This window comes from Uranotaenia lowii, chromosome 2 (genome assembly GCF_029784155.1).
Source record: "Uranotaenia lowii strain MFRU-FL chromosome 2, ASM2978415v1, whole genome shotgun sequence".
In the NCBI taxonomy this organism is placed as follows: domain Eukaryota; kingdom Metazoa; phylum Arthropoda; class Insecta; order Diptera; family Culicidae; genus Uranotaenia; species Uranotaenia lowii.
The window spans coordinates 101,207,987-101,219,656 of record NC_073692.1 but is presented as its reverse complement, the minus strand read 5'-3'; the positions used below and the strand labels follow the sequence as shown (position 1 = coordinate 101,219,656).

Here is an 11,670-nt window from a genome sequence, read left to right as displayed (position 1 = left end):
CACATTCGTCGGTTAAAAGGTGAGGACGTAGGGACCAAAATCCTCTGCCGGGGGATGAGTGAGGAAGCGGAATGCAAATTCGAGCTGTGACTGCCATGTGGTCTGAAAAACAGCAGACGTGCACATCAGCTGTTCTCAGCTGGTTGAGGAGACCATTGCTGACGTAAAAACGATCGAGCCTGGATGTGGAGTTGTGTGCTATATAGGTGTGTCCTGGGATGCCGGGTCGTAATGCTATCCATACATCATGTAGCTGAAGCTGTTGGATTGTCGCTTGTAATGCAGGGCTCATATTATATCCCGTGGCATCAGATTGTCTGATGACACAGTTAAAATCGCCCCCCAGGATTATGTTGGGGGTTCGATGTCGGAGATGGTAGGCGATGGTCTCGTTGAAAAACCTTTCCCTGTCATTTCGCATTGCTGAACCAGAGGGCGCATACACATTGCAAATCGTTGTGTTGTGTATTCTTAGTGCGATCAATCTGCCATCAGAACTCTTCTCTGTGCGCGAATATCGAATGTGCTCTTTCAGTGCGATTGCCGTTCCTCTTCTGTTGTGGTCTACGTTTGCTATTACATTATAGCCTGGGATGGAAAGTTGCTCGCTGTAAACTTCTTGCAAAAAGACGATGTCAAGGGCCATGGTTCGGATGAATGTTCGAAGCGCGTTTAGTTTGGTAGTGTTGGTGATTGTGTTGATGTTTATAGTTCCGAGGTTGCAGCTGATCATAGCCATCACATGCAAAGATCCTCCTCCTGGGTGGATACGTTACCGTCGACAGCTGTTTTCAACTTTTTACTCGGTTGACTTTGTTTCACTTTCTTCCTGCTGCTGTTAGAAGAGTCTGAGGAAATCGAAATATCGGATTCGTTTCCATCAGTTTTGGTGCGTGTGATGTCGTGGCTTCTAAGCTGGATCGTAGAGGTGGTGGTGGTGGTGGAGGTGGTCGGTTTGGCGGGTGGTGGCATGAGTGGTTGCTGCGATTTCTTCGTGATATCGAGCTGCACTGGCTTATCCACGAAAACGGTCGGAGCCGTAGTTGGTTGTGTGTGTTGTTGTCGCTCTTGAACGCTTGTTTTGGCGCTCGGAGCCTGTACGGGACGTGGGTTAGCAGCGTGGGGTGGGTTTGGATGTGTGTTCATTTTGGTAACGTTTGCATACGTTTGGTCTGCAGCCAGTTTCTGGACAAGCAGTTTTTTGTTTTGTATACACGGGATACCCGTGTGTACAAATTCCCCGCAATGACCGCAGGTCTGCCGCTGGCCTTTGTAGATCAGAGCAGTTGTTTCTCCACCGATTGTAACATGTGATGGTATGTTTCTCAACACTACCATGCGCACCGAACGAATTCCTGTCGGCGTACCACCGAAAAACAGCTTTTCGTCCCACAATACATCTCGGATTGTGAGAACTTCACCGTAGGCTTGCAAGAAGTCAGCAATTTGCTGGTTGGTGATGGAGCGAGTAAGATCTAACAGTCTTACTTCCACTGCCCCATCCTCCATTTCGATACGTACTTTGTACGATTTCCCGTTGTAAACAAGGGAGTGTTTGTCATCGTGATCTTGTACGACACGCTGAGCGAGTTCGAGGTCAGTGACCTCCACGTAAAAACAACCAAGGCGGCGGTTTGGTTGTATTAGTAGGACGTTTTCGCGCTTCAATCCAAGCTCATGAGCAATGAATTTATGCACTTCTTCGTGGGTAGGTGGCTTTGGAGCCAACGAAAAGTCTATACGAAATGTGTTCTCGCGGCGCCCCATCGCGAAAAACACCATGCGCGGCGGCACTTGGTCCCCGACGGATTTCGGATAGTAAAATGTACTTTAAAAGTAGTCCGTGTTCGACTTCCGATAGCAACGATAGAAAAAAAAACCGACCGTCTAGCTCGGAAGTTGAACGCTAACTGCTACTAAGACAGCAGAGGGTTACTACAGAAGATTCGAATAAAACACTAACAATAATTCAGAGAGCTAATTCACAACTCCGGAATTTGACGAATGAACAGATACCGTACATCGAACCAATAACGCGACATGGGCCCCGTCAATGGAATGCTAAAACTATAAAAGTTGATTGGAAACTAAAACTTAAACTTCGATCCGGTGCAAACTCAATGCAGGCAATACCTCTTTTCACTGAACATATCAACCGAGAATATTCAAATCATCTACACATCTATACTGATGGTTCGTTAGCTGACAACCGGGTAGGTTGCGGAATCTGGTCCTCAAATATTCAAAAACTAATGCGACTCCGACCGGAATGCTCCATATTCTCGGCTGAAACCTACAGCATACTCAATGCGATTAAAAGTGTTTATGACATCGATTCACCTCTTGTAATCTTCACGGATTCGGCGAGTGCCATAACCGCAGTTCAAAATGGGTCCTCCAAACATCCGTGGATTCAATCCATCGAAACAGCTGGTCAGCTCAAAAACATAACTCTTTGCTGGATCCCTGGACACACTGGTATAACGGGTAACGAACTTGCTGACCGCCTAGCCAACGAAGCCAGAGCAATGCCCAGCATTGCACAAGGTGTTCCAGCACAAGATGCCATAAGAAACCTGAAGCACATCATCAGACAAAGTTGGGAAAGTGTTTGGACAAGCCATCACCAACCATTTCTTCGCCAGATCAAATGTACTACCTACGCATGGAACGACCGCAAACAACGCCAGGAAACACGTGCACTATGTCGACTGCGTATCGGTCACACAAGACTGACGCACTCGGGACTATTCCTTAGAAACCGAGAACTATGTGATACCTGCAACACATTACTGACAGTTCCACACATCCTACTAGAATGTCGCAAATACAATTCAATAAGAACAACATGTGGAATCCAAGGAGACATCAGCGAAGTGCTATCTAACAATGAACAAAGAGAATCCAAATTGATAGAATATTTAAAACAAACAAAATTACTGCACCAATTGTAAAATGAAATGTATCTATTTTTCGGAATCTGACCTGAATGACTTATAAAGTTAAAGGGTCATTAATAAATATTATTATTATTATTATTGACCACTTACTGAATTTTTGTCGCTCATTAATTAACTGTATCGAAGACTCCACTGTTGACGATTCGGAGCCAGCGTCTTCACTTGGTCCCAGACAAGGTTCCTTCCAATTCCTGAGTCTGCCTCTCCTTCGATGTCCCTCCGGATTCCATCCAAGAGCCTCTCTGCAAATCTCGTTCACAAATTTTCACCATCATTAAATTTTCAATTTTCCACTATAATAAATTTTAAAACAAGTTTTTACTTCAACTCGTAGACTCGAGGTGAAAAGAGCACCATTGATCGGGGCACGATGAGCATTTTCTGCCGTAGAATCTAGCAACGAACTCAACTCGATGAAGACAATTGAATTATATAGAGCTACAGCTTGACTAGTTTATACCCTCTCATTATGCCCTTGCAATGAACCAATGCTAACGTTTTAAAACTGAATATGTCCAGAGAACAAATCAAAAATAGACTTGAGTTAGTTTTTCATATATGTATTGTAAACACCATTAAAGATAAAAGGCTGAAGCCTAGGATCTATCAATAGTAAATAATGTCCTTACAATGACTGATTTTCGATTTTCAACAAAAAAAATTAAAATGCATTTTTAACGTTTTTATACACAGCCCGTTAGAAAATATACTTTTTTAGTGTCTGAACACGAAACATTGATGTAACTCACATATCAACCCTGTTTTTTTATGGTTAAATAAGCGTCCTTCTTAGGGTGGTCATTATGCCTTTATCTCCCCTAATTGTATGTAATTGTCTAGTGATGATTACTGGATGTGATGATTATAGTGATTATTACAAACGGCCTTTTATATGGAATATTTTTTCCAACGGACAACAGCACGCGCGAACACTCACGAGGGACGAACACTTCGGATGCATTTATTTCAATACTCTTGTTAACGGATTGCCATTTACTTGGGTCACGACTGTTTTCTTCATGAACGACATAATCGTCACTACATTCGCTTTTCCTCCATGCTTATTACTGATTTGATTTCACCTTATTTTTATTTTAAATCATCAAGTATCACGCACGCCTCGCTTTGCTTCCGCCAATAATATTAACCGCCAAATGCCCTACACGAAATCAAACCCCGCTTGTCAACCTGTTTAGTCTACTTGCCAGAAATGAGGTTTTGTGTTTCCGATTCGCACAAACGAAGCATATCAATAATCTGCAACATTACAACACATTTATTTCACGTGAAATACGTACGGATTTAAAGCCTTATGAATTCTTACTTAAAATCAATAAATTTCGGTGCATTAAAAGCTGCGATGTTCTTTACTTCATTTATAAATGTTAGTTGAAAAAGTTAAGTTCAGCAGAAATTAAATGAGCAGCAATATAAGGCCTATTTGTACTACATTTAAGCAAAAAAAAGCATACCTGTATAATTTCTGCAAATTTATTCCACGCTTCTCGATCCAACACATGATTGAACAGAGCGTAAATTTTCATGTCGATAACACTCACTACCGAAATCTATCTCCTGAAAAAACAAAAATCAACTGTGGTAATCAGATGACATTTTCTTCTTTTTCTTGGTGGAAAATCCATTAAAAATCGCCTTATCAATGAAAAAACGGGAACGTACGATTGGAAATTTTCTTTGATTCGTTTTTCCATAGCACAGCGCTAAGTAATTCGTAATCTAATTAGTTTTATAATTTATTGGTAACAGGGTCAGACCATTGTGAAGTGGTGTGTTAAGTAAGTGAAAGACTCCCGAAAGATTGTCTCGTTCAAAATCATAAGCGAATCGAACAACACCAGTAGAGCCTGGAAAAAATGGAGTGGCCAAGTTTTAGCCGGACCCGGAGATATTTTTCGCTGCTGACCGTTGTTTGCGTGGCATTGGTCCTCGTCAGTCTAGTTCCCGCTAGTGGCAGTGCCGAAAAGGAGATCCCGATTACCAAATTCAGCCAAAATGTCGGCGGCTACGGGGCGACGATGACGTTCCTCTATTGGTAAGCAAATACTCGGGAAATGGAGTAGATAAATCACATATAGGTAATTTTCGGGGAATGTTGAAATGTCGGGATAGGTGATACGCCGGTTTATAATAGATGCGTATCAGCTACTTCTTTATCCAAGAGCTTCACATTTAATTTATAAGAATTTATGGACAAAGTTAACAGCTCTTCCTTAAAATAACATTTTGAAAGAAATAACAAAAATATTTTGGTTTTATCCCATATTTTCTCAATATAAAAAAATTCATAACTTATAATATTTCAATGAAGCGTTCCAGTTCTGGCATGTATTATAAAATTTGTTTCCGAACCCTGGATCAACGTCTTCTTCTCTCAAGCAAAAATTAATAATCTGTTTGTTGAGAATATATTTTCGATTTCGGAAATGGAACTGTCGATTTCTGTTCTTAATAGATAAAACAGAACAGGTTTAAAGCCTCGAATTAGAACGATTTTAACCAAATCGTAACAAATCCATATTCGGTTTGTAATTACGTCAATCTTTAGAAGAAACTTCCAAGACTTTAAAGATATACTCAAAAAATCTGCATATCACTTCATGCTGATTCGACATGCTAGTTTGAAATAGCGCGCTAGTAGTTCGTGCTGATTTATTCCTGCCTGAGAGCCACTTGATGTTTCGCAGTTTTCGTTTTTGGTCCCTTCAATAGATTCCTTGTAATCTGATTCGACCATCCGATACATATTCATATTCATTATTTCTCCAAAGCCTTTAATGCTTCTTGGGCACCGGGCTTTATCCAAAATTGTGATATCCTTATGTTGTCTAAGAAGACAGGAATTCATTATCATCAATTATATCCCCCATCTCATTATCGTTCTCTAAAAAATTATCAAACTTTAACTTTCTCAACAGTTACTCCTGCGGCTATCGCAAAGCCTTCGACGAATACTACAACATCATTCACGAGAAGTATCCGGAAATCACCATCCGGGGTGGCAATTATGACCCCCCAGGCTTCAACATGTACTTCTCGAAGATCCTGCTAGTGACAAAGCTGTTGATGATCATCGCCCTTATGTCCAACTTCGATCTGTTCGGCTATCTGAGGCAACCGATGCCATCCTGGTGGCGCTGGTGTACCGAGAACAAACTCTACGCCTGCATGATGGTATTCTTCTTGGGCAACATGCTGGAAGCACAGGTAATTCGAGCGAAGTTTCACCATTTGTACACTTGTACAATGTTGTCCATCTTTTTTCCAGCTCATATCATCGGGTGCATTCGAAATAGCCCTGAACGACGTTCCGGTGTGGTCCAAGCTGGAAACGGGTCGCATTCCGGCACCGCAAGAACTGTTTCAAATCATCGACAGTCACTTGCAGTTCACCGATAAGATCGAAACAAACCCAGACTTTGTGAAATAAGCTCATTCGTTTAGATTGTTTTACTGTTTTTACCCAAGCGGAATCATCATATTTTCCGTTGCACATTTTTCTCCATGTTATCGTTTTATGTCATAATATTCAAAGTAAGGTTCATTTCTCACGAAAACCATACACCTTCAATTGGCAACCTTTATTTCGCTTGACTGTAGGATAACCTTTTAATTTTACTTCAACCATAAATATTATTCTATGTCTATGGATACTCAAAATCAAACATACAAACCAAAATCAAAGGGTAGCGTGACGTTTCAGTATAGCTATAGGATAGCCAAACTTAGAAGAGTCCCCTTGTTCTTCAATCGATCAAAAGCATTAAAGCCCGTGTCAGTACCAGTCGACGACCTCATCGTCAAAATTATTCCCAAAAACAAAAAAGGATTGCAATCTAATAAGATCTGTCACAGCCAGAAACAGATTCTTCAGCGATGAAAAAAGCCAGCAAAATACGAAAGCGTAAGAGTTCCAAAAATGTTCACGAGACAAGTTTGTAAAACGGTGGTGTGGTGAATATGATAGGTAATGTAAAAAAAACTAAAACAAATACAATATTGAATAAGTTCCTCGCGAGCAATCCAGCTGGTTGGGTTAGAATTGATTTGAATGTTTTCCACGTTTTTCTTTTTGATTTGATGACTGGCCATGTTAGCCCTACTTAATAAATGTTCATCATGTAGGATAGGATTCAAAGGAAGGTTGATACTTTGGACATTGAAAGGTCCAGTACGGAAGAGATAGGAGCACCTTTGTTTTCAATCAATTTAGGAGAATTTAATTAAGTCTTTTTGTCAAAAGCTAGTAATATTGAAAGTTTGTAAGCTTAGGCGTATCGCAACTCATTTCTTGATATTGGAATTACTGGGGATTCAAGGATAATTGCGGACAAAATGCTGGAGTGAAATTTCCCAGAAAAGTCAACAAAATGTAAGATTTTATATTGAAAATAAGTATCTACTTAAATGTTCAAACTAATCCATTTCATTTACAGACATGAGTGTTCTCAAATGCTCACTCCTAGACAGAAGCATGATCATGCGAATAATAATTTTCATCATCTGTAACAACTTCCAAGTCTCGCCTTAGATGATTCCCCTTCTTAATTATCCATGGCTGGCTGTGAAAAGTAAGTACAACGCTATTTAGTATCTTTTAATAGCAAGTACAAAAATTTAAAATATCGATTTTCTTGATTTGACGTTTCTGGTTTTGGTTCGTGTTACAAGATGTAATTGAAATTAGGTTTCAATCGCATTTCACACATGAGCTGTCTGAATAGTCGGCTTTAGCATTCGACAACAGTCTTTGCAGACTAATCCAAATGCTACATACATTTTTTTTTAAAATTAGATTGCTTTTAGAAGATGTCTGAACTACAGTGATTGCCATTGACATACAATCTCATATAATTATTAACTTTGCACGTGATTGTTATGGTAGGATATAGTTGTTATCGCATATTATAAATAATTGGTATTGTGTCAGTTTGAAGCTTCAACACGTGCACTGTTGTATGTATGTATATATGTATGTATGCAAGAGAACTCACCAGTGGCTGATAGGTCTTTCAACCAGTGTCGGTACGGGAAATCTCAATCGCACATTCAAAGACCAAGCCAATGGAGATCAACACAGGAAATCCCTCCAGTTTCATGGTAGCTGGGCAACAAGTTGAGAAAGTGGAGTGCTTTTAGTATCTTGGTAGCCAGATAACGCCTGATGGTGGTACCAGGAAAGACATCGAAACCTGGATCAGAAAGGCCCGATTTGCGTTTGCGAGTCTCCGAAACATCTGGCGGTCACGCCAGATCTCTCTACGAACAAAAATCCGAATCTTCAACTCAAACGTCAAATCCGTATTGCTGTACGGGTGCGAAACTTGGTGTACATATGCGGTGACGACGCAAAAACTGCAAGTATTTGTAAACCGCTGCCTGCGGAATATCATCCGCGCTTGGTGGCCTGGCAACTGGATCGCGAATGAGGAACTACATCGCCGGTGTCATCAAAGGGCGCTAGAAATCGAGATTCGGGAACGTAAGTGGAGATGGATTGGGCACACGCTGCGAAAAAAAGAAAACGAGATTTGCAGAGAGGCGCTAGATTGGAATCCAGAAGGTCATCGAAGAAGAGGCAGGCCCAGAAACTCGTGGCGGCGAAGCCTAGCCGCTGAAATCCGAACTGTCGACAAGAATCTTGACTGGGACCAGGTGAAGACGCTGGCTCCGGATCATCAACAGTGGAGGTCTTTTACCACGGCCCTATGCACCGGAGGATCGGCGCGGGATCATTAAGTAAGTAAGTAACATTCAAATATTGTGTATGCTTATTTTTTTTTATTTACATAGTATTCCGTCTCACGACATAACTTGACGAACATAATTCCTAAAATTCACTCGGTCCATGGCAACCGTTCTCCAATTTTTCGGACACCCCACGTTCGCCAGATCACGCTCCACTTGGTCTAACCACCTCGCTCGTTGCGCCCCCGCTCGTCTTGTTCCTACCGGATTCGTAGCGAAGACCTGTTTTGCAGGACAGTCGTCCGACATTCTCGCAACATGTCCCGCCCAGCGTATCCGGCCAGCTTTCACCACCTTCTGGATACTGGGTTCGTCGTAGAGTCGCGCGAGCTCGTGTACGCCGCCAAAGATGGTTCTTAACACTCGTCGCTCGAATACTCCGAGTGTACGCAAGTCCTCTTCGAGCAATATATATGTCTTGTGCCAGTAGAGAATAACCGGTCTAATGAGCGTCATTGTATACACATTGTCAGCGTCATTGTATTACACATTGTTACACTTCGTGCGAGGGCTAACTTTTCTCGACCGCAGTTGCTTGTGGAGTCCATAGTAGGCACGACTTCCGCTGATAATTCGCCGCCGGGTCTCACGGCTGGTGTCATTGTCTGCGGTCACCAGTGAGCCGGGTTGGACAAGCGGGTTCGGCCGGTCTCGAATCCGCAGGCCAGCATGTACTTCGTCTTGGACGTATTAATCATTAACCCAATCCTTCCTGCTTCGCGTTTCAGTTTGCGGTAGATCTCTTCCACCGCCGCAGATGATCTGCCGACTATATCGATGTCATCGGTAAAGCAGATAAGTTGACTGCGGATCTGTTGAAAATCGTGTCCCGCATTTCGCCCACCGCTCGTCGAATAACACCTTCTAACGCCACGTTTAACATCATGCAGGATAGACCATCACCTTGTCGAAGCCCCCTGCGCGATTCCAATGAACTCGACAATTCGCCCGAAATCCGCACACAGCCCTGCGTTCCATCCATCGTCCGCTTGATCAGTCTGATCAGCTTCCCGGAAAAGCCGTTCTCGTCCATGATTTTCCATAGCTCGTTACGGTCGATCGTGTCGTATGCGGCTTTGAAGTCGATAAATAATGGTGCGTAAGGACTTGGTGTTCACGGCATTTTTGGAGGATTTGCCGTAATTTGAATATCTGGTCCGTCGTTGACCGTCCCTCCATGAAGCCGGTCTGATGACTTCCCACTAATCTGTTTGCTTGTGGCCATGGGTGGCAAAACTCCTCAGATCGGCTTGTCCAGTGAAAGAGAGTGCAATTTTTTTCGTCTGCTCCCCCAATCGGTGCGGGGAGAGATAAATCGCACTGAAATGAAGAGTGAGATTGTCAACACATAAGAGTGAACGAGAGCATTCATATCCGCTGATGAAGAGAATTTCCTTCTCCGGAAAAATCTGTTGCGCAATGTGCTGAGGAGAATTCGAGAGCTAACTCAGTTTATTCTTGGTACGTTCACAAGAAAAGATGCTACTTTCCGAATCAAAACTCCCAGCGTTTTCCTGATTTTCTAGAAGCCGTCCTGATCTTAATTGCAATTGATTTTGCAATAAAAACAATTTAACCTCTTAAACCAATGGTAATCTTCGGTTCAGATGATATTTGAACGGTGTTTTTCGGTATAAACTAAAAGCCACCTAACTTCATATCTCTTCTGCTGTATAAATTAAGGCGTATACTGCACCGCTATTTCACCTTAATTTATGCAATCTAAGAAGAGCTGCATTTCATTTACACCAATCTACTGGGGTCCTGAAAAATCCTGGTTTTTGTTCTTCGCGGTGTCCTCATTTTTTTATGAAACCACCTGTCACCTCTTCTTCGAACGCTACCTTTTGCAAAAAAAAAATCAAAACAGCTAACAGCAGTAGGCATGGTAGCGGATAGAAATTGTTTATATTTTTTCTACGTTGTGTGGTGGGAGTATAAATAATTTTTTCCTTCTTTGCTCTGAGGTGTATGACTGAAACACAGGGCGCTCTTTGTTTAGAATTCTCTTTCTCCCACTCGGATGCAAATGCTCTCACACTTGCCGTTCGAGTCACTTACAGCTCGTGTAAACTCGGGTAACGAGTGGAGCACGATCAGCGAAAGAGGATTACACTCGGAAGCCGAACTGAAAACAGTGTTGGTTGCTCCCGGCTCTTTGTTGTTTGAGAAGAGCCGACCAACCCTGCTTGTGGCGTTAGGCGGCGGAGTAGGATTCGGGACAACACTTTGTAGGTGGCATTGAGGACAGTGATCGCTGTTCTATGTCCCAGATTCGGACTATCAACCGGTGTAGGCAATCGGCCAACTTGTCCGGGCCCATTTTGATGAGTTCAGCTGCGGTGCCATCCTTCCCAGCCGACTTGTTTCTATTCAGCTGGCGAATGGCTTCCTTAACTCCACTCATCGTTGGGAGTGGCTCCTCTACGTCGTTAACTACGCTGGCGATGTACCTTCCCCCACCGTCTGGATCTCCTGCATGTGCGCCGTTCAGGTGTTCATCGAAGTGCTGCTTCCACCTTTTGATCACCTCACGATTGTCCATCAGGATGCCCCCGTCCTTATCCCGGCACATTTCGGCTTGCGGCACGAAGCCTTTGCGGGATGCGTTGAGTTCCTGATAGAACTTTCGTGTTTCTTCGGAACGATGCAGCTGCTCCAGCTCCTCGAGCTCCTCCTCCTCCAGGCGGCGCTTTTTCTCCTGGAAAATTCGGACTCGCTGCCTCTTCCGCTGTCGGTGATTTTCCACATTTCGACGGGAGCCTCTTTGCACTACTGCCGCCCGCGCGGCATTCTCTTCGTCCATCACCCTCCTACACTCCTCGTCGAACCAGTCGTTCCGTCGAGTTCGCTCCACATAACCGATGACGTTCTCCGCAGCACTGTTGATGGCTGTCTTGATGGTATCCCAACAGTCCTCGAGAGGGGCTTCGTCAAGCTCGCC

General features: G+C 43.0%; 1 protein-coding gene across 1 annotated transcript; it reads left to right on the top strand.

Moving 5' to 3' along the window:
- Positions 1-4,594: 4,594 nt before the first annotated feature.
- LOC129746024 (thioredoxin reductase-like selenoprotein T homolog CG3887) lies at positions 4,595-7,024 on the top strand. Its single transcript, XM_055739443.1, has 3 exons — positions 4,595-5,013; positions 5,897-6,185; positions 6,247-7,024. Exons 1-3 carry the CDS (start codon positions 4,835-4,837, stop codon positions 6,406-6,408), a joined length of 630 nt encoding a protein of 209 aa, XP_055595418.1. The 5' UTR covers positions 4,595-4,834; the 3' UTR covers positions 6,409-7,024.
- The last annotated feature ends 4,646 nt before the right edge of the window (positions 7,025-11,670 follow it).

What these genes read in the sequence shown, in the direction of transcription:
- LOC129746024 (XM_055739443.1), top strand. Translation starts at nt 4,835, where the DNA reads ATGGAGTGGCCAAGTTTTAGCCGGACCCGGAGATATTTTTCGCTGCTG. An exon ending in ACGATGACGTTCCTCTATTG is followed by an intron (nt 5,014 to 5,896) that starts GTAAGCAAATAC and finishes CTTTCTCAACAG; the next exon opens with TTACTCCTGCGGCTATCGCA. An exon ending in GCAACATGCTGGAAGCACAG is followed by an intron (nt 6,186 to 6,246) that starts GTAATTCGAGCG and finishes TCTTTTTTCCAG; the next exon opens with CTCATATCATCGGGTGCATT.